General features: G+C 49.3%; 1 protein-coding gene across 9 annotated transcripts in view; it reads right to left on the bottom strand.

Moving 5' to 3' along the window:
• The window catches only part of SGSM2 (small G protein signaling modulator 2), a 97,436-nt gene that overhangs the window by 5,592 nt on the left and 68,930 nt on the right, over positions 1–22,914 (bottom strand). For 8 of the 9 annotated variants that reach the window (XM_077312635.1, XM_077312640.1, XM_077312637.1 and 5 more), the window contains 8 exons: positions 22,364–22,428; positions 22,113–22,258; positions 15,140–15,268; positions 14,503–14,679; positions 12,861–13,286; positions 7,603–7,727; positions 6,964–7,046; positions 2,651–2,760 (listed from right to left, as the gene is read on the bottom strand). In XM_077312635.1, the coding sequence (XP_077168750.1) occupies positions 2,651–2,760; positions 6,964–7,046; positions 7,603–7,727; positions 12,861–13,286; positions 14,503–14,679; positions 15,140–15,268; positions 22,113–22,258; positions 22,364–22,428 (1,261 nt within the window). Of the gene's footprint in view, positions 1–2,650; positions 2,761–6,963; positions 7,047–7,602; positions 7,728–12,860; positions 13,287–14,502; positions 14,680–15,139; positions 15,269–22,112; positions 22,259–22,363; positions 22,429–22,914 lie in introns of those variants that run through there. The other variant, XR_013226896.1, reaches the window with a different exon arrangement.

Here is a 22,914-nt window from a genome sequence, read left to right as displayed (position 1 = left end):
CATGTCATAATAACAATTGATGGTGAAGCGATCAAATGCATTCAAGAATTCATTTTTCTTGATGAGATTGGTGATTGCAGTATGGAAATAAAACACTGCATTGCTCTGGGTCACTCAGCAGTGACAAGCTTAAGTTTGGTGCCAGTTTGGTGTCGTGGTTAGGAGTGCCGACTTCTAATCTGGCATGCCAGATTAGATTCTACGCTCCTCCCCCACATGCAGCCAGCTGGGTGACCTTGGGCTCGCCACGGCACTGATAAAACTGTTCTGACCGAGCAGTGATATCAGGGCTCTCTCAGCCTCACCCACCCCACAGGGTGTCTGTTGTGGGGAGAGGAATGGGAAGGCGACTGTAAGCCGCTTTGAGCCTCCTTCAGGTAGGGAAAAGCGTCATATAAGAACCAACTCTTCTTCTAAGTGACCTATGGACAGCAAAAGTCACAAACAAGGAAAAACTGTAGTGCATAAAGCCTGGTCTATCACCGAGAGGCAAAATTACAAAACTCGGCTCACTTACTTTGGCCATATCATGCAATCCAACTCAATGGAGAAAGCAATTATGCTTTTGGTCAGTTTAAGCAATTATTGGACAGTGGAAATAGGAAGCCAGGCCGACAAAGAACGTGGAGGTTAGATACGATCAGACACCGGCCAGAACATTACACAACTAAAATAAGCGGTGCAAGATCAGAAATCATGGCGGCAGTTGAGCCATGGGAGGCCACCATCATCATCACCCCTCTATCCCTTCATCCAAATCACTTATATAGACGGTGAACACTCCATGGCCCAGGACAGAACTCTGAGGGACTGCACTGGTCTCTCCTCTCCAAGAGGGTCACCAACCATTAGCAAGTGACCTTTGGGTGTGATCTGCCAACCAGTTCTTGGTCCATCTAACAGCTATAGGATCATCTAGTCATCAAGAATACCGTGTGGGACCTTATCTACAGCTTAGATGAAACTGAGATTACCTATGTCACTTGGAGGAGGGCAGGGAGTGGTTCTAGTTGGCAGCAGAGGAGAGGACCTGCAGTAATGGCTTTAAACTATGTTAAGAACCGTATCAGGGGGGAAAATTTCAGTTGGAGTAGTTCAGCAGTGAAATGGGCTGCCTAAGGAGGCGGGGAGCTCCCCCTCACTAGTGGTCTTCAAGCAGTAGCTGGACAAAGACTTCTAATGGATGATCTAGGCAGATCCTGCACTGAGCAGGGGGTTGGACTAGATGGCCTGAATGGTACCATCCAACTCTATGATTCTATGATTTTAATTGTACCATAGAGTTTTCCCCCCAAATGCAGGGCATTATCCTTCAATGTGCCAACATCACTCCCTGGCCATGTAGGCATGTTTATTTATTGATTATATTTATATACTTCCCTCCACTAAGGCTCGGGGCAGTTCTATTTATGGCATTCCTTCCCACCCCCAGTAAATGCACCCCTCATCCTCAGCTGCAAGAGACCTGGGTGGGGCAGTTCAGGTGAGCAAGAGGCAGCAGAGGCAGCAGCGATCTCAGGCTGGGCCACCTGGACTCAGGGTGGAGCCCCTAAAAGCATGTGCTTGTGTGTGTGTGTGTGTGTGTGTGTGTGTGTGTGTGTGTGTTGGGGGGGTCCTAGCAAGCCTCGGGAGCTTTCTTTAAGAGCCCCCCAGTTTGACTTGTCATTAGGAACCAGGTGCTGCTGCATGTGACAGAACAAGCTAATATTCCTCATGGAATTTCTTCTTGTGGCTCTTCTGCTGCATGATTATTGCTCTTTATCCTATTTGCCCTAAAATACATTTACTGAAAAAATTGGAGTCATTCTGTTTCATACGCTGGAAGAACAAGGGAGTGATTTAAATGCAAGGAAATAGTTTGATCCGCCCCCTCTCTTCTCTTCCGGACTTTTGCCTGAGTTCCCTGGAGATCAGGGAGGGGAAGGGCCACAGGCCAGAGATGCAGCCCCCACTTTTTGGGCTGAAAATCTCAATCCACCCCCCCAAACTCCCAGAGAAAGGTTCAAGAAACTCATGCCATGAAAGTCCGATAGCCTGGCTCAGCAAAAGCAGCACCTTCCCCTTGGCGTGTCGGCAATCCCCAACAGAACAGGAAGCTGCAACCCCTCAGTTCTGTGCCCCACCAGCCTCGAATGGCCGCAGGTGTGAAGACAATACCAGCCAGCTCATCCTGATCTCTCTGACTGTCAGCGGTTGCTGAAAAGCCATCCCCATCCAAGCACAGGTGACTTCCCAGATGGGGCTCCTCTGAGGCTACTCCAGTGAAACAAGGAGACAGACCAAAGGGGACCTGAAATCTCCCCCCTGCTGTGCAGCAGACAAGCAGGGAGGGATGGAGAGAACCAGCGATGGACCCTGGAAGTGGAAGGGTGGCAGAACAGAGGAGAGCCAGGGTTGCAGGCTCTTGCTTGAGACCCAAGGGCAAATTACCACCCTCCCGCAGAAGCTGGCAGTGGGCCAGGCACTTACTCTGGGAAGCTAAAACCAAGGAGGGGAGAAAGAAGCAAACTCCTCTGGGTGCCTGCTGAGGAGGGATCAGAGGAATGAATCAATCGGAAAAGGAATAGGGAGGCAGAAGATTTGTTAGAGGACAGAGCTCGCCTGCCCCACATGTTCCTTCTACAACCTGCTACCCGCTTTCAGGACTCACCTGGATCAGTGACCGCATATTTGCAAAATGGGTGTCCATGGCACCCCCATTGGGGAAATTTTGGCTCATTCTTTTCATCAGGTGAGTGAAGCAGCTGTAGGCCAATTCATCTGAAAGCAATCCAAGACGGAACCAGAACATACAAGTAAGGCCTCAAGCAGTAATGAAAATGTTAGTTTTTAAATTAATGAATCTAGATATTAAATAAAAAGGAACAGGGATTGTAATAAAACTAAAAAAAGCGGTCTTTTTTAGATGGCACAATTTTACCTAGAAAAGCCATCCCACCCACCCCCCAAAAAAGAACGTCAGTGACCTTAAATTTTGCATTCCCTCTTCCAGCATCACTCAGAAAAGCACAACCATGCTGAATAACTCTCAGCCACATTGAGTGGGGCCCTTCCTGGCTAACAAGCAAGCAAAGTTTTAGCAATAGATGAATCTGCCCTTGGGAGGAGCTGTCTGGGCTAAGCCTCTGTGCAAAATGCAGAGCCAAGTCTATTGGTGTGAAAGACTTCAAATTCTAAATAAGAAAACCTCTAGCAGAAAGCTTCTTTATGAGAGAATTGCAAGGACCTAACAATGCCAGGTCCATCAACAACAAAGCCTTCACTCTGCAAGCGTATTTCACAGAGCAGGGGGTAGACCTGGCATGCGTGACGGAAACCTGGTCCAGGGATGGCGAAACAGTCGCCCTCAAAGAACTGGCTCCTGCTGGGTTCTCTATCCTCCATCAGTTGCGGACCGAGGGGCGGGGAGGAGGAGTGGCAATCATGATCCAAAATAACATCTCCTTCAGAACTCCCCCTGCACCGACAATTCCAGTAATTGAGTGCGTGGGCCTCGGGTGGGGCACAACCGAGAGCATGGCCATCTGGCTGATGTACCACGCACCCAATGCACCTCCAGATGCCCTGCCTGTCGTGCTAGAGGCGACCACCGCCTGGACATTACAGTTCCCTAGACTACTAATTCTGGGAGACTTTAATGTCCATGTGGAATTGCCATCCTCTGGCAATGGGTTGGATCTGGTGTCAGCCATGGCGACGCTAGGGCTCTCGCAATTTGTTGTTGGCCCTACCCACCAAGCAGATTACACCCTGGACTTGATTTTTGGAGCAGGGTTGAGTGTGATCCGATCACGACTACTGCCGTGCCATGGTGGGACCTCTATGCCCTGAAGACTTGGCTTAGGTTGCCACCTCCCCTTCAATTGGGCACTGAGCACATTTCAGCTCACCCACGGAGACTTATGGATCCAATTGGATTCCTGAATGCTCTGCGGGACCCAATGCCTCCCGGCACTTCTCTAGATGGACTGGTCAGCGACTGGCATGACGAATGCTGGCAGACATTGATGAGATAGCTCCCAAACGCCTTCTCCGACCCCGTCTCATGCGGGCTCCATGGTATATGGAGGAGCTCCTTTCATCAGTGACAAGTCATTATATATATTGTTTCTTTATTCTTTAGGACTGTATTGACACGTGTCAATATGTATCCCCATACCTATGTGAGCCTGTGGCCAGTATTATACGATTAATAACGACGTCACTGATGAAAGAATCTCACTGAAAGACATTACCTGGATTCCGTTTTTGACAGAAGTCCTAAAGAATAAAGAAACAAGGGAAACTACAAAAATAGGGCATTTTTCTTTCTTTTATGAATATATTTATCATATTGCCAGTGGATAGGTCTGTTTCTCTCTGTTTGGTTTAATTATTAGACCGTCCTTCTTATACTCTTGTATGATATGGAGGAACTCCGCCAGAAGAAACGGGAACTGAGACGGCTAGAGCGAGTTTGGAGGAAGACTCGTGACGAAGAATCTAGAACATCTTATAGAATGCAGTTAAGAGCCTATGAGATGGCGGTGAAATCAGTGAAACGAAACATTTACTCGACTAGCATCACGTCTGCGCACTCACGCCCGGCACAATTATTTAGGACAGTCTGATCTCTCACCGCCCTCGATGAAGGGTGCCAAAATAGCCAATTGGACATTAGCTGTGAGGCTTTGTGAGTCACTTCGCAGACAAAATCTCGACGCTTTGCCGTGACCTTCCTTCAACTTTAGACACAGAAAGTGAACTAGAGGCCCCTTGGCCGTCTTTGGAGAGAACAATGAGTCACTTCAGATGACTCTCACTAAATGAAGGGGACAGGATGCTAGCAGCAACGAGGCCAACCACTTGCCCACTAGACCCATGCCCATCGTGGCTCCTAAAAACAACAGACAGAAGAATAGGAGCCCCCCTCCGGGAAATAATTATCCTCTCCCTCTCAACAGGAGAATTCCCGGAGGGATTAAAAGAGGCAGTGGTACGCCCGTTACTCAAGAAACCATCCTTGGCCACACAGGAGCCTGACAACTACCGCCCCGTTTCGCACTTAGCGTTCCTGGGGAAGTTGATTGAAAGGGCTGCTGCGGTCCAAATATCAGCATTCCTGGAAGAAACTTCAGCCCTTGACCCATTTCAGTCGGGCTTTCGGCCTGGACATGGGGTGGAGACAGCACTAGTTGCCCTGATGGATGACCTCCGACGCCTAGACCAGGGCGGGTCAGCGCTGCTCATACTATTAGACCTATCGGCAGCGTTTGACACAGTAGACCATGAGCTCCTAGCTCACCGCCTCGCCAACACCGGAATACAGGGAACGGCTCTCAAATGGCTCAATTCCTTCCTCCGGGGCGGTGGACAGAGGATAGTGGTAGGAGAGAGAACATCTAACCAACACCAGCTCACATGTGGAGCCCCACAAGGAGCAGTCCTCTCTCCTATCTTAGTTAACATCTTTATGCGCCCTCTGGCTCAGCTGGTGCGGAGGTTTGGGCTGGGTTGCCACCAATATGCGGATGACACCCAGTTCTTCCTCCTGATGGATGACCGCCCTGACTCCCTCCCCCCCCAGAATCCTTAGCCAGATGTCTGGAAGCAGTGACAAAATGGATCAAGCAGAGTCGCCTGAAGCTCAACCCTACAAAGACGGAGGTCCTATGGTTGGGTAGGAAGGGACCATGGGATGGAGCGCGTCTGCCCACCCTGGACAGTGGGTGACTCACTCTGCTAGAAACCTGGGCGTGATCCTGGATGCTTCCCTTACAATGGAAGCCCAGGTCACAAAGGTAGTGTGGCTGGCATTCTACCACCTCTGCCAAGCCAAACTACTAGTGCCCTACCTGGACCCAGAGCACCTAGCCACAGTGATCCATGCGACGGTCACCTCTAGGCTGGACTTCTGCAACTCGCTCTATGCAGGCAAACCCTTATCCTTGATCCGGAAACTACAATTGGTGCAGAATGCTGCAGCCAGAATTCTCACTAAAACAGCATGGAGATCTCATATCCAGTTGGTACTCCAAGAACTCGGCTGGCTCCCAGTTCAATTCCAGATCAAGCTTAAGGTTTTAGGCCCAGTGTACCTGAGAGACCCCCTCCCTGCCTATATCCCCAAAAGAGACATACCTCCAACTGGATCCCTGGCCCCACAGAAGCGCATCGGACCTCAGCAAGGGCCAGAGCCTTCTCGGTCCAGGCCCCCACCTGGTGGAACGAGCTCCCTGAGGAGATCAGAGCCCTGCCCGAACTTCCACAGTTCCACAGGGCCTGCAAGAGGGAGCTCTTCCACCAGGCATTCGCTTGAGGCCGACCGACTCAGAACACCTGCTGAGCCCCCAGACTCCATGACTGAAAGAACCAACCCCCCCAAGTTACTGATAATTGTTATTTATATATTATAAATGTGGTTATGTAATCTTTTGATGCCTCATTTGAAAGTTTGTTGATGTTACAGTCTATATATCGTTCCATGTAAGTTATATAATGTTCAACGTAAACCGTTCAGAGCTGCAAAGAAATCGGCGGTATAGAAACCTAAATAAATAAATAAACACTCCGGAGACATAGTTAGAACTGATTCACAAAACACTGAGTGAGCAATACAAGAACTCCCCCCTCCCTTGGGAACTCAAACCAGTCACACTTCAAAGGAGTCAAATCAAAGAGAGAACCATTTGGGCTTCAAGGGATGAGAAGGAGCCGGAAACTGCAGGGTACTAAGGAGGGGGAAGGGAGGAATGTCTGGGGAGGATGGTGAGCATAAAATATAACTGCAGGAAATCAACCTTGGGGTGTCAAGCGAAGGCATCTGGGTTATGTCATGGCACAAAGGCCAGGTTAGCTGGACATTCGAATATACAGCAGATTATAATCATGGCAGAAATACGTGGGGTTTCTGACATTTGGCCTGAGGGAACTCCAGGGCTGCCTCAGGACACATCAGGGAAAGCAGCACTGGGGTCTCCTTACCCTTGTCGAGTACAACCATCAGGGGGGCCAGAAGGTCACACATTCCTTGGACGTAGCCAACATCTAAGTGTTCCCAAACGTAGCTGCAACAGAGGGGGGGGGAGGGAATTCCTCTGAAATTCAGGCTGACGAGCTTTGAAGCATTTCAAAACATGGCACAGAACTTTGCAGAAAGAACCAAAGAGCAGGGGGAGGGGGGATTTGGAATCAAAATTGTTCCAAATGTGAATTCAGATTTCAAGGACATGTTGGACAACCTTTCCCTCACATACCAATTCTTCTTGAATGAGGCAGGAGCTGAATGAGTCTTGCCATGCCTACCGTGATATTCCACCGGACAGTGACGGGCACCCCCAGGGCTTGGATCACGGGGGGATTCTGCCTTCCTTCCCGCCCAGCCATTTCCCTGCATGAAACAATCTGGGGATAGTGGGGGGAACACCACATGTTCTGAGGGATATACTTGGGTTCCCACAGGCTCAATAACTCTTGGGAAACGGCACAGAGGGAAAGGCTGGTCCTGACTGGAATCAGAACCCACGTGGGACTGTGTCATGTCTGGCACGGGGGGGGGGGGTAGATCCAATGGGCATGATGGACGAAGAGGTTCATCTGAGGAGGCGTTCAGGTAAACCTCACCTGCACATGATGTTCCGAAGCTTCTCCAGGTTCTCAGCAGTGAAGTACCAGTAATTCCGGTCACACCTTTGGACATCTTTGTCGATTCTGTGCAAGTTTAAGGCCACCGTGTCCAACATTTCTATCTGGAAGAGACAAACCAACTCACTGACAAAGCACATGGATCTGAGACAGAAAGGGCAGGATTACTTCTTTCTTCCTAACAATCCTGGAACATAGAACTGACCACTGCTGAAGCCACAGAGAAAGAGCTGGAAGGAGCAGAACTTTAGCACGTTACTATCCATTTGGGAAGGTGCAGGCAATGAAGGCCAGAAGCATTTAGTCCCTCCCCCCAAATGCAAGCAGGGACTTCTTTGGGGAACTCTGATCAGGGTAGCTATGTGATGCAGAAGGGGCTAACCCATCAATCATTTGTCATGCTCCTCCAATTAGCACTGGGAGAGGATGTGAAATCCATCACAAATCTTTCTTCTGCCAGTGAGGGAGGGTATCCCCTGCATTCTCCCACCCCCCTCCTCAGCGTTGCCAATGAAGGAGGGAGTACCCTTCTTTCCTCCTGCCTCCCTCCCGCCTCCTCCTCTGCACTTTGCTCCTGTCTGCCCAGAAGCACAGTCCTTCGGGTGCCTTAGCCCACTGGGCCTCTGCCAGCCATGGATTCCCCTCATCAGCGGCACAGAAGGTAGGAGCTATTTTTCCCTGGAAACAGCCTCTTTTCTGGCCTTATGAAGTAGCCATTTTCTCCAGGGGAAACGATCTCTGTAGTGCGAAGCCATCCCTTGTAATTCTAGGAGATATCCACCAACGGCCTGTAGCTATCCCTGAGTCTTCCTATAGCAGGTTATGCAGAGCCAAAGCAGAGCAGAGCCTTGGGGAGGGGGGACCACCCATCCCAGAAAAGGCATCCTGTTCTGTGAACAAATCCTCACTGCCTGCTTAGCAGAAGAAACAGACATGTTTACTGGCACTGGACAAATAATACGCGGGGAGGGGATGGTTTCATGCCTATACAAAACTCACGTGTAAATAAAGGAAGGGGATATCTGGTTTTAAACAAAATGGATTACGTTTTCCATTGCTGTAAACAACTTCACAGAATGCATAATCACAGATCACAGACAGGGCGTCTCGTGAGAATTCGGGCAATCAGGAATGATCAGTTAGTCAATCTCTGTATTCTGTCAACATCTCCCGCTGGGCTCTCCTTAATAAATTCTTAAGTATTTTCTTTTGTTTATTTTAACGAGTGTATTTATCTGGCTTGCCTCCTGTCCGAAGAAAGAATTCCCTTGCAGATTGGTTGGGGGGAAGAAGGGGGGGGGGCTAGTGCTTGGCTTTAAAGAAGAGGAAAGCAAACAGAGAACTCACAGTCTTTGCATTGTTGATTCGCCAGACTTCCGCTCTTTTCAAGCTGGGAAGAGATGGTCTGGGAAAAATGCAGGATTTTATGCGGCTAGTCATTTCAAGATTAGAAAGTTATTTTTGACAAGGACGCCATTATGGCCCCGAGCACAGGCAGCGGTAATCTGGAGAACTTAGTCTCCACGGATCTGTAGGACCCTCAGGATGCCGTTCCCGGTTCCTGGGGCGACCAGTGAGCGAGATTTGCGCATCCCGCTCAGGTCAGCCAGATGCTTCTGCTCCTGGCCCTCTGCTTGGCTCGGGAGCTCGTTACAGAACGGGCTAGCACGGCGCCATCTTCAGTCATCCCCAACTTTTGTATTTCTTTTCATCAGAGTAAGCTAACTGAAATAAAAAATGGAGCTGCTAAAGAAGAAAAGACAGAACCAAAAGTGAGGGGCTAACTGGAAGGGCAGTGACTAAAGAATGAAGGGAAAAGAAGGCCCAGCTTGTTCTTGTGCAGGTCCCACAACAACCTATAACCATCCCTGCTTTCAATGCAAGAAAGGAAGGAAGGAGTTGAGGCAAAAGGTACACCTCCTGTCATAACTCTGCCAGGGTGAATTCTCTATCCAGTTGGCTAGACCACAGCTGGCAGGGAAGGAGTCCTTTTTTTACAAGCCTGTGGGGGTGGAGCAAAGCAGAGAGAAAGGAAAGAAAGGGTGAGAATGGAGCTATGGCAGACTCAGAACTCCTTGGAGCAGAGTTTTCATTTCTTCAGAATTCCAGTTTCTGCATTGCTTGACCCAGCACATTCAAGACTTTTTTGGACTTTTCAAGCTTTGTAATCCTAGTCCTACTGCATTGCTTATGAAGTCTCTCATCTATTCAATTACATTGCTTTACGTCATGGAAACCACTTTGACTCTCAAGTAAAACACTGATAAATAATTTCTAAAGTATAAATTATTATTATTAAAATTTTATTTATTCCCCGCCACTCACGAAGCCGACTCCTGGCAGGCTATACAAGTCCATAAAACCAAGTTAAAGACCCCATTAAAAGGACACAAAAATTCCATTATAATCTTAACAAAATAAAAACATGGCAAAATAAATCTCATTCCTAATACCCGATATTACATAACGCTGCACGATGCACGATAGGCAAATACATAAGTGGATGGACGGATGGATGGATGGATGGATCTATCGATAGATAGAGCACTTCAATCTTCCTCACCAACCCTGGCCTCAACCAAAGACCTGGCGAAGAGCTCCTTTCTGCAGTTCCTGCGGAACGACAAAAGATCCTGCAGGGCCGGCAGCTCACCCGGGAGCTCATTCCAACAGGTCGGGCTGAGGCCAGGCATGCTTCCCTGGGGCCAGGAACGACCAATAAATTATTCCGCAGAGCGGAAGACCCTGTGGAGGGCATAGAGCATTAGGCGGTCCTGCAGATATGTGGGTCCCAACCCACGTAAGGCCTTAAAGGTTAAAACCAGAACCTTGAACTGGATCCAGGCAGCAACTGGCAACCAGTGCAGCTGCCTCAGCATTGGCTGGATATGGGCCCTCCACAGTGTTCCTGTGAGGAACCCAGCTGCGGCATTGTGTACCAGCTGGAGTCTCCGCATCAAGAACAAGGGTAGGTCTGCGTAGAGCGAGTTACAGAAATCTATTTGCATGGATCACTGAGGCCAGATGTTCAGGGGACAGGTAGGGCGCTAATAGCTGAGCTTGGCGGAGATGGGGAAATGCCTGGCTAGCTATCTTCTTGACCTGTGCATCCATGGTTAGTGAATAAACTAAAACCAAAAAGGAACACAACCCAACCTTTACAGGTAGGAACTCAGAAGTTGAGCTGTACAATAAAATAATGTAAAACTGGTAATTATTTATTGTAGTGCACAATTAAAAACAGAATAAAAACTACATAAAAACTATACAGAACTAACTGCACATAAGACCAAACGTGTTTCGACCCTACTGGGTTTCGACCCTTCCCCAGTGGTCAGAATTGTAGCAATACACTCTATACAAAATGTCTAAGCTCATGATAAAGTGTAGCTGAGGGGTTGAAGGGGATCTGTGAATTATGGCTCCGACCAATATATGCACATTTTTGACTTTTGGGAGACCACCTCCTATGGCCTATGCCTAGGCTCACCACTCTTCGTGCTGAGAGTGTATCTCATGTGCGTCAGAAAAAAGCTATTTTTATGTAGTTTTTATTCTGTTTTTAATTGTTCACTACAATAAACAATTACCAGTTTTACATTTTTTTATTGTACAGCTCAACTAGTGAATAAACTAACCAAAAAAATCAAATGCCAAAATTATTATACAATTGGAAAAGGTATACAAACATTTTAATTAACAATCTACATTCTCTCAGCCTCACCTCCCCCACAGGGTGTCTGTTGTGGGGAGAGGAAAGGGAAGGTGACTGTAAGCCACTTCAAGACTCCTTTGGGTAGAAAAAAGCAGTATATAAGAACCAACTCTTCTTCTTCTTCAGTAATCTCAGGGCACTCTCAGCCTCCCCTCCCTCACAGGGTGTCTGTTGTGGGGAGAGGAAAGGGAAGGCGACTGTAAGCCGCTTTGAGACTCCTTCGGGTAGAGAAAAGCGGCATATAAGAACCAACTCTTGTTTCTCTCCTTCTTCAAGCTTGTGTGCCCTTTGCTCCCCCCCTCCTTTCTAGTGCTGAGAGAAAACGGCCAGCTCTTGGCTTTTCAGAGAGGGAGGTGGATCCCCCCCCCCGGGCACAGCCCAGCACTCAAACCATCAGGGAATCTCTATGGATCCACGAAGGTCAGCTTTGTACACTGTTCTGCTTTGGCTTTTCTCCAAGGAGCTCAATATGGCACACAAAATTCTCCTCAAGCTAACCTTGTGAGGTAGCACAATAAAACAAAACCAGTCCAGAAGCACCTTGAAGACCAACAAAGATGTATTCAAGGCGTGAGCTTTCGAGTGCAAGCAGTTTTCCTCAGAGTATGAACTGACCCTCATGACAGCGGGACCTTGTGAGGTGGGTGAGGCTGAGAGAGACGCCCTGGCCATGGCTGCCCCAGAGGGCCTCTTTGTTGAGGGAGGATTCGCTCTCAGGCCCAAGCCAGCAGCCGGCTCTTTCTGAGCTGTAACTCTGGCTTGGTCTCATGACAGGGGTGGCAGAGTTCTTGGACAGTTGGACTCGATTTCTGGAAGACCACGGCTCTGAACGTGTGTCCATTACACTCAGCCTGGCCTACCTCACATGGGTCTAGTGAGGATAACATCAGAATGAAGAACGGAAGGGTAGAAGTGCACCAGGCAGATTGATTTCACCGGCTGTCTGATCTCTTCTTGCTCATGCCTGCATATTCCATGCAGTCCTGGCCCACTGGATGTTGAGGGCTTTGCAGGCACTGTGGCCAAGGTGGCCTGGTCGTTTTGGTCCCCGACCTTTGCCAGTAACTGTGGCTGGCATCTTCAGAGGTAGGACATGGCAAGATGGACATCTCTCTGTGCCAAATTGCATGGAGAGATTCCCATCTTGTCACGTCCGGCCACTGAAAAAGCCAGCCACAGTTAATGCAAAATGTCGGGGACTTAAACCACCGGGCTACATTGGCCACACAGCTTGGAAAAGCCACAACAGCCCGCTGACTTCAGCCGCGAAAGCCTTTGACAAGTCACTGGTCTAGACACAGATCTTTGGAGTCCCTACAGGAGATGGTCTGCACTTCTGTGCCCCAGAATCTGTCTCGCCCACCAAGAAACATGCCCAGTGGGAAGCCAGGGGCTGAATCCAGGCTCTCCTACAGACAGACCTGGAGCTTCATCCCTGCGAGGTCCTGTCAGGCTTTCTGGAGCCCCAATCAGGGAAAGAGCTTTCCCAGCACCTGCGACACGTCCTTCAGCAGTCACTCACGGTATAAGCAGCCGAACAGACGGGAAGGCTCTCCTCCTCCACGGGCCCCTTTCTCTCCACCAGGGAGCAGAGGGAGTCCTCGGTCGCCGAGCCGTCGGATTCCAAACTCTTTGCTTTCGGAGCCTGCCCCGGGCCCGGCCTTTGCAGGTCCATGCTGCTGTCCTCCTCCTCCTCCTCCTCCTCCTCCATGCCAGCCTCAAAACAAACACTCTGCCCATCGTCAGTGCTGGAGAGGAGGCCGGAAGTGACAGAGTAATTCCGAGAGGAAGGCAGGCCAGAGTCCGGAGAGTCAAATTCCACGGAGGGCTGCTGCTCCAGCACCGCCCCCACTGTGGGCGCATCCACGCTCACGCCTGCCAGGGAGGGGTCTGCACGCCCCTTCGGCTCTTGTTCCAGAGAGTCCATTTCCTCTACGGAGACAAACACCTGCAGGCGATTGGCGAGGAGAAAACCAGGATTAGCAGGAGAAAACCAGGATTAGCAGGAGGATGCAGAAGGGCTGCAAAGGGTGCAGAAGGCCTCAAAAGGTGAGAAGAGAAATATTAATTGCCCCCCATAAAAAACAGAAAAATAAAAGTGCTGAAATTCTTCCAACACTCACTCATAATGAGCGCACAGTAATTTAGGGGATGCCAGTGAATATTAGTGGTCTAAAACTGGGTTATGCTACTGTGAGGCTTGCCCCCCGTAGAGACGAACAGGACTCGGGATTGTAAAATCGGACTTCTTTCTTAGGTAGCATTAAAGTAGCCACAAACAAACTCTTGCTTGAACCGGGGTGGGGTCCCCAGGCCAGGTCCTCTCTGGCTTTTGGAGTACTAAACCCCCATAAGGCAAAGCTTCACTTGGAGTAGCAGATGGGCCGTTCCCCCTCTGCTCCCTGAATTCCCTGCCAGGCATGCTGGAGGCGGCAGCTGCCTGAACATGGCGGTACCCAAAACTGCAACCTCCATGCAGACGTGCCGTCTTCAGGACTTGGCCTGGGCCTGGGGTCAACTATGGGGACACTCGGTTCTCTCCATTTGTTGCTGGTCCCTCCCACCAGGCTGGCCAGGCCCTCGATTTGATTTTTGATGTGGGTGTAGTGGTAGATCTGGTGGCAGATAACATTGTTCCACGGTCAGACCACCATGCCCTGAAGGCTCCACTGAGGATACCACCCCCTCTCTGTATTTTAGTCCGCCCGCAGAGACTTATGGATTCCAAGATTCCTGAATGCTCTGCGGGACACGATGCATCCCTACAGATCTACCTACAACCAGAGGATAGAATCATAGAATCCTAGAGTTGGAAGGGGCCATACAGGCCATCTAGTCCAACCCCCTGCTCAACGCAGGATCAGCCCTAAGCATCCTAAAGCATCCAAGAAAAGTGTGAATCCAACCTTTGCTTGAAGACTGCCAGTGAGGGGGAGCTCACCACCTCCTTAGGCAGCCTATTCCACTGCTCAACTACTCTGACTGTGAAAAAGTTTTTCCTGATATCTAGCCTATATCGTTGTACTTGTAGTTTAAACCCATTGCTGCGTGTCCTCTCCTCTGCAGCCAGCAGAAACAGCATCCTGCCCTCCTCCAAGTGATCCCTCCTCCAAGGGATCATGTGACGTGACCTGACCAGGTGGAGGAGGTGGGTCACGCCTTACCTCGTTGCTGATGGTGGAGTCCCTGTGGATCAGCCGTTGCACATGGCTGTCTATGCTGCTGCCAGAGGAGAACTTGGTGGCTGTTTGAGACTCTTTTTCCCGCAGCTTCACAACTGCCTCGCAGGCCTTCCATTCAGACATGACCCTCTCGTACTGGAACAGAATTTCCTTGTCCACCTTAAAAAAACAAGCAGAAAAGGGAGCTCTGCTGAGGATTCCAGCCAGGGCATTCTCTGGAGCCTCGGGAGTGCCCACCCTCACTGCTGGCAGCTTCTCTGCGAGTTCCCTGCTGAGCCTGGGGGGGGGGGGGGGGAGCACCGACTCTCAGCACCAAGTCTGGCCCCGAAGGCACCACATTTTGCTGCCTGAAGTGGGCAAGGGAGGGAGGGAGGGAGGGAAGGCCTCTGCTCCTGGCAGCCGGCAGAAGGAGGGCTCAGCGGGGGAGGGCTCCTTCCCCCCTCTATCCCACAGGCCCATTCCTGCATCCACATCCTGACTGCTGCTGCTCTTTCAGAAAGAAGAGGGAGAGGACAGGAAGTGTGGCGTTTGGGGACTCGAGACAGACCTGCAGAAGCCACCCTGGACACCACCTCTTCACAGAAGGAGCAAAGTCCGTCTCAGCAGCCAGGAGACCTACCTGGCCCATCTCCTTTTTCGCCATGCCAAACTTGTAGTGCCCCAGTAAGAATGGCCACACTTCCTTTCGGATTTCGTGCTGCACACCACCGTAGTAAACCTGACGAAGCAGTTCCAATTCCTTGTAATTCTAGCACAGGAAATTTAAAAACAATTAAAGGAAAATGAACACACACAGCTGTCTTGTACCAGCTTTGTCTGTTCCTTGCCGAGTTGGTAGGGAATTGCAGCTAAATGGATTAGCTGATTTGCATTAGTTGGCAGTTTTGCCTGGGGCTGACGGCTAGCTCCACCCTCTGCCAGGTGGGCCTTTGGGCTATCAAAGGCTCCTCCTCACTAGAAGCACACACAAGAGGTGTGCACTGAAGCCGCACACCAAAGTAGAAAAGCTAACGGACTCTTGGCTTGTGGATCAAGCGGGAATAATCTGTAAGTGTTCCAGAGTTTGGAAAAGAGGTCTGCTTCTTCCCGCAATGGATTGAAGCAGCATAGCTGGCGATGGACCTCAGGCTGTCTGTGGCAAATTTGTATTTTTAACTCAGAGTAACTTTCAATACACGGGCACCAAGTGCAAGTTAGTGGCGGAGAAGGTACAGAAGCTACAACGCCTGTCCATACTTTGTGAGATAAAGGAGGGTGAAGAGATCTTAAAAAGAACTGAGGGAGCACTTTTTGGAGGGCAATTGGGAGAGGTGGGGAAGGCGTCTCACCGACTAGAGGAGAACAAGAGGACAATGGATGGAAGAACATCACCCAGAGGTGTCGAAAAATAGGGAGATATTTTAGAATCATATCATAGAATCATAGAATAACAGAGTTGGAAGGGACCTCATGGGTCATCTAGACCAACCCCCTGCACTATGCAGGACACTCACATCCCAATCACTCATCTACTGTAACCTGCCACCCCTTTGCCTTCACAGAATCAGCCGTCAGGTGGCCATCCAGCCTCTGTTTAAAAATTTCCAAAGATGGAGAACCCACCACCTCCCGAGGAAGCCAGTTCCACTGAGAAACTGCTCTGTCAGGAACTTCTTCCGGATGTTTAGATGGAATTTCTTTTGAATTAATTTCATCCCATTCATAGAATCATAGAGTTGGAAGGGGCCATACAGGCCATCTAGTCCAACCCCCTGCTCAACGCAGGATTAGCCCTAAGCATCCTAAAGCATCCAAGAAAAGTGTGTATCCAACCTTTGCTTGAAGACTTCCAATGAGGGGGCGCTCACCACCTCCTTAGGCAGCCTATTCCACTGCTGAACGACTCTGACTGAGAAAAACTTTTTCCTGATATCTAGCCTATATCGTTGTACTTGAAGTTTAAACCCATTACTGCGTGTCCTTTCCTCTGCAGCCAGCAGAAACAGCATCCTGCCCTCCTCCAAGTGACAACCTTTCAAATACTTAAAGAGGGCTATCATGTCCCCTCTCAACCTCCTTTTCTCCAGGCTGAACATTCCCAAGTCCCTCAACCTATCTTCATAGGGCTTGGTCCCTTGGCTCCAGATCATCTTCGTCGCTCTCCTCTGTACCCTTTCAATTTTATCGATGTCCTTCTTGAAGTGAGGCCTCCAGAACTGCACACAGTACTCCAGGTGTGGTCTGACCAGTGCCGTATACAATGGGACTATGACATCTTGTGATTTTGATGTGATGCCTCTGTTGATACAGCCCAAAATTGCATTTGCCTTTTTTACCGCTGCATCACACTGCCTGCTCATGTTTAGTTTACAATCCACAAGTACCCCAAGGTCTCGTTCACACACAGTGCTACCTAGAAGCGTATCCCCCATCCAGTAGGCATGCTTTTCATTTTTCTGACCCAGATGTAGAACTTTACACTTATCTTTATTAAATTGCATCTTGTTCTCATTTGCCCATTTTTCCATTGTGTTCAGATCTCGTTGAACTCTGTCTCTATCTTCCGGAGTATTTGCCAGTCCTCCCAATTTGGTGTCATCTGCAAACTTGATGAGTAGTCCCTCCACCCCCTCATCTAGATCATTAATAAATATGTTAAAAAGTACCGGGCCGAGCACCGAACCCTGAGGTACCCCGCTACTCACCTCTCTCCAGTCTGATGAAACACCATTGACAACAACTCTTTGAGTGCGGTTCTCTAACCAATTCCCTATCCACCTAACGATCTGAAAATCCAGATTGCAGTCCTTCAACTTATCCATCAGAACATCATGGGGAACCTTGTCAAAAGCTTTACTAAAATCCAAGTAAATGACATCAACCAAATTTCCCCGATCCAGCAAACCTGTTACTTGGTCAAAAAAGGAAACTAGGTTGGTCTGGCAGGACCTGTTGGAGACAAATCCATGCTGACTTCCTTGGATCACCAAATTGTCCTCCAGATGTTTGCAGATCGCTCCCTTTAATATCTGCTCCATTATCTTCCCCACAACAGAGGTCAGACTCACTGGTCTGTAGTTTCCCGGGTCATCCTTCCTCCCTTTTTTGAAGATCGGAATAACGTTTGCTCTTTTCCAGTCCTCCGGGACATCTCCAGTCCTTAAAGAGGTTCCGAAGATGATGGACAAGGGCTGTGCAAGTTCTCTGGAAAGTTCTTTGAGTACTCTCGGGTGCATTTCATCCGGACCAGGGGATTTGAACTCATCCAGTGCAGCTAAATGCCTCTCGACCACCTCTCTATCCATGTTAACCTGCCACCCAGACACTATCCTTTGGCTACAGCCATCTCTAGATTTGCCTAAACACTTTCTGTTGGAAAAAACAGATGTAAAATAGGCACTAAGCCTTTCTGCTTTCTCTGCATCTTCCATTAGAGTTTGTCCATCCGCACCCAACAGCGGGCCTATTGCCTCCTTTACGTTTGCTCCTCACGTAACTGAAAAATCTTTTCTTGTTACAATGGGCTTCCCTGGCCAATCTTAGCTCACTCTCAGCTTTGGCCTTTCTGATGATTGATCTACAGTGCCTAGTAACCTGTAGGTACTCTTCTTTAGAGCTCTGTCCTTCCCTCCATTTCCTGAACATTTTCCTTTTCTTTCTTAGTTCCTCTTGAAGTTCTCTGTTCATCCAAATAGGCTTCTTAGAGCTCCTGCAGTGTTTTCGTATTTCTGGAATAGTCATTGATTGAGCATGCAATAGCTCTTGTTTGAGTAGCGCCCACCCTTCACATGCTCCCTTCCCTTCCAGCATTCTCGTCCACGGTATGACACTCATCATGTCTCTGAGTTTATTAAAGTTTGCCCTACGAAAATCCAACATCCGCGTCTGGCTACAAGCTTCCTTGGCTCCCCATCTCAAAAGGAATTCTATGAGGACATGGTCACTTCCCCCTAGGGTCCCCACCTCCTTCACCTCATTCACCAACTCTTGCCTGTTGGTCAGTATTAAGTCCAGTATGGCTGAACCTCTTGTGGGTTCATCTACCATTTGATAAATGAAATTATCAGCCAGGCAGGTCAGAAACTTGCATGACTGAGGACGCTTCGCAGAGTTTGTTTCCCAGCACACATCTGGGAAATTGAAGTCACCCATGATGACAAGGTCCTGCCGTTTGGATATTTTCTCAAGCTGCTCACAAAGTGCAGCATCCACATCCTGCTCACAAAGTGCAGCATCCACATTCATTCTGGTCTGTCCCTCTGGGGCAAGAGAGAACAATTCTGCCCCATCCTCCATATGGCAGCCTTTCAAATACTTGAAGATGGTTATCAGATCCCCTCTCAGTCCTCTCTAGGCTAAACAGACCAAACTCCCCCAACCTTTCTTCATACATCTTGGTCTCCAAACCCCTCATCATCTTTGTTGCCCTCCTCTGGACACGTTTCACACCTGCTACTGCCAAAAAAAGTCTCCCCCATCTTATATTGGTGTATTTGGTTTTTCCTACCTAAATGCAGAACTTTACATTTGTCCCTATTTAACTTCATTTTATTCAGTTTAGCCCACTTCTCGAGCCTCTCAAGATCATCCTGTATTCTGTTGCTGTCTTCAGTTGTGTTTGCTCCCCCTCCCCGTTTAGTATCATCTGCAAATTTAATAAGTATCCCCTCTAATCCCTCATCCAAATCATTTATAAGTATGTTGAACAACACAGGCCCCAGGACAGACCCCTGGGGTACTCCACTTGTCACTCTTTTCCAAGAAGATGCTGAACCATTAACAAGCACCCTCTGGGTACGATTTGTCAACCATTTATTGATCCACCTGACGGAATTAGGATCCATACCGCATTTGACCAACTTGTCAACAAGGATATCATGTGGAACCTTATCAAAAGTTTTACTGAAATCCAGATAAACTATGTCCACAGCATTCCCCGGATCCAGCAAGGTAGTCACTTTCTCGAATAAAGAGATAAGGTAGGTTGGACAGGACTTGTTCTTGCGAAACCCATGCCGAGTCTTAGAAATCACAGCTCTCAGTTCCAGCTGCTCAAGGACTGAGTGTTTGATTATTTGAGACATCTGAACATGTATTACTCCAATGTAGGCTATACGATCAATTCAGGGGAGAATTTATATCTTCCCTACAGAATAAGTCAACCTTGAGCCGGCTGCTGGGATTGAACTCCCAACCTCATGGGCAGACAGATTCAGACAGCATGTCGCTGCCTTACCACTCTGCGCCACAAGAGGCTCTCTACTGGTCTAGTACCATAATAATAAAGACTTGATTATTTGTTCCAAAATTTTGCCAGCTACAGATGTCAAGCTGATGGGTTGATAATTACCCAGATCCTCCTTTTCCCCTTTCTTGAAGATGCCCCTCTGACATTCAGAAATCATTTCCAAGATCTGCCTGCAGATAGTGACTCTGGACCACAGGAACAAGGCCTATTCCCCCAACTCCCCACAGCTCAGATGTTTCACAGGATCCTGCCCATGAGAGGACTTCCTCTTCCTCTTCTGCTCCCCAACGTATTAGGAATAGGAATAGGAATCATGTACTGGTAATTGGGGATTCCCTGTTGAGAGGAGTAGAAGCCAAAGTGTGTCGACTGGACTTGTTGTCTCCAGAGGTCTGCTGTCTCCCTGGCACAAGAATCAGGGATGTCACGGAAAGGGTGGAAGGACTTGTGAAGCCCAAGGACAGAGATCCCTTCCTGCTCAGTCATGGGGGAACAAAAGATACTCCCGGGTGCTGGGTGGAGCAGATGAAACAAGACAATTTGGCCCCGGGGGGGGGGGGGAGGACTTGGAAGCGCAGGTTGTGTTTTCATCAATTCTTCCTGCTAATGGCCGAGGCTTAGGAAGGGAAAGAAAAAGAATGCAGATAAATGACTGGCTACTCCATTGGTGTCATTGAGAAAGGTTTGATTTTGTGGACCATGGAGTCACGCTACCATGATGAGCCTCTTCTATCGCAGGATGGCTTGCAACTCACAAGGATGAGGAAAAGATGTCTTTGCAAAGAGTCCTGGGAACCTGCTAAGGAGGGCTCTACACTAAGTCCAATGAGGGAGCAAGACGTTCATTCAAAGACGATAACTGTAGATGGGAACACTGCAGATTTAAAGAGGACGGCACAGATGCAGGAAACTATTAACTTACAGGAAATTAAAAAAACTAAAACCTTGGGGGACTCATACAATGCAGTGGGGAGAAGTAGCAATATATGTGAAGAATAGATATACTTGTGAGGATATATGTGGCTCTGAGTTCAGCTGAGAGTCGCTGGGTAACAAGGAAGGGGTAGGAAATAATAGTGGCATTTTGGTGGGGGTCTGCTACAGACCGCCAGGCCAGGTGGAGGACTCGGATGAGATGCTCCGAGACCAGATTACAAAATTCTCAGAGAGACAGGACCTAGTGGTCATGGGAGATTACCCAGATATCTGTTGGAAGACCAGCTCTGCTAAAAATGAAAGGTCCAATAAATTCTTGACTGTCTTGCTGACAACTTCATTACCCAGAAAGTAGAAGAGGCAACCAGGCGGTCTGCTGTTTTAGACTTGATTCTCACCAATAGGGAAGAACTGGTTGATGAGGCTGGATAGTCATTGGACAAATGCTGATTTTATGAACTTGGGCAGGTGGTGAGTGGGTGGGCAAGGGATGTGCCAGGGTTTGTCTCTTGTGGCTCTTTCTGGCATACCCAGGGAATTGCTGATGGCCACTGTGGGATGGGAGGTGAATTCCCTCCAGGCCAGGCTGGATTCTGGAGATTTTTTTGTGGAGGGCATCACTTGGGCATGAAATTGGGGTCACAAGGAGGCAGTTGTGAGTGTGCTGCATAATGCAGGGAGTGGACTAGATGACCCTGGAGGTCCCTTCCAACTCCATGATTCTATAACTCGTCCATCATGGTTGGTATTGTCTACTCTGATTGGCATCAGCTCCCTCCACCAGTCTTTGGCACCTCTCTGACCTTCTCCTTCTAACTGGCAATCCCAAGGACTGAACTTGGGGACCTGTGCGTGCCGAGCCGATGCTCTGCTGCTCCCTCCCTGCCCAGCCAGCCACACCAACCCCACAGCAGGTCCTCAGCCTTGGTTTTCTCCAGATGCCTCGAGGCGCCCCCCAAGCAGGGCAGGGAAGCAGCAGCAGCAGCCGTGGGGCTCGGCCTGGCTGGCAGGACTCAAACGCAAACTGCCCCTGGCCTTGAGGGGCAGCTCTGAGCTCTCGTGGCTGATGGCCCCTGAATGTGCATCGTATGCCAGGGGGAACATCTACAGGTAGGTTTTTCAAAGGGCTTCACAAATTCCCAGGCAACCGAAACCAGCGTGCAGCAGTGGTTAGACTGTCAGATTGGGAGACCAGAAGCCAATCCCTGCTTTGCAATGGAAGGTGGCTGGCTGGCTGGCTGGCTGGCTGGCTGGCTGGCCGCCCTCGGGATCCAAAGGTGGGGTGGAGCAAGAGGTAAGCAGCTTGGGCTCCCACGGGAGAGAAAGGCCGTGTAGAGTGAAGACAAGAAACGCAAAGATGAGCAGGTTAGATAAATGCTCTTGGGGGTTTCACTTAGTATCACTGAAGCATCACTAGCCATGACATCACCTTCTTATCCTTTTGATATTTGCTCCACACCTCTTTGGTCAGGCCTTCTGCAGCATTTGTGGGCTTGTCTGGTGGGATGATGGTGTGATTCACCAGGGCAGACAGGTGCATTCGGACCGTGGACAAATGGCGACAATAGGCGAGCCCTGCAGGGAGCGAGAGCGAGGAGAGAGACCCTTGGGTGAAAACGCACAGCTGCCACGAACTAGATGGAGACACAGATCCAGAGGAATACGGAAAGCTACACTTACACCCATAAAAAGCTCTGGAAACAATTTGCCTCTTCATACTTTGGCACAGCATTTTCAGGGGGGTCCTGGAGAAAGAGAGGCCTGATTCATTATCTTGTCATTCCACTGGGCCCTGATGCCCCACCATGCCCAAGGGAGCCTATGAGCTAGCTAGCTTCCTTTCTTTCAGGCAATTCGGACAGGGCTCTCCCAAGTCCATGTCCAGCCCCTGAAGGCCACTGCCTCTCCCTCTCCCCCGTCCATCCTCAGCAGAGGCAAATGCTCCTCCGGTCCCCCCCTCTCTTTCTGTCGCAGTATCCTCTGAAGGGCCATAGGCCTGAATCATGGGGCAGGTCTGACTCTGCTTCTGCCCTGAAAGCTTACAGGAAGTAAATAAATAAATGTTTTGAGCACTCCTATTTCTCAGCCTCATTGGAAGGTTAAGCCAACAGACAAGGAGCAAAGTTCGGCTTTGAGGGAGCGGTAGGAGCCCCAGCTCCCAGGCTGGCCTCTGCAGGGGACACAGCAGGGCCGACCCCCTCAGTGTTTTCAGGTTCCCCCGAGAAAACAGC

The sequence above is a fragment of the Paroedura picta genome, chromosome 15 (genome assembly GCF_049243985.1).
Source record: "Paroedura picta isolate Pp20150507F chromosome 15, Ppicta_v3.0, whole genome shotgun sequence".
Taxonomy (NCBI): Eukaryota; Metazoa; Chordata; class Lepidosauria; order Squamata; family Gekkonidae; genus Paroedura; species Paroedura picta.
The sequence above is the reverse complement of the archived record's forward strand: the minus strand, read 5'-3'. Positions and strand labels throughout refer to the sequence as shown.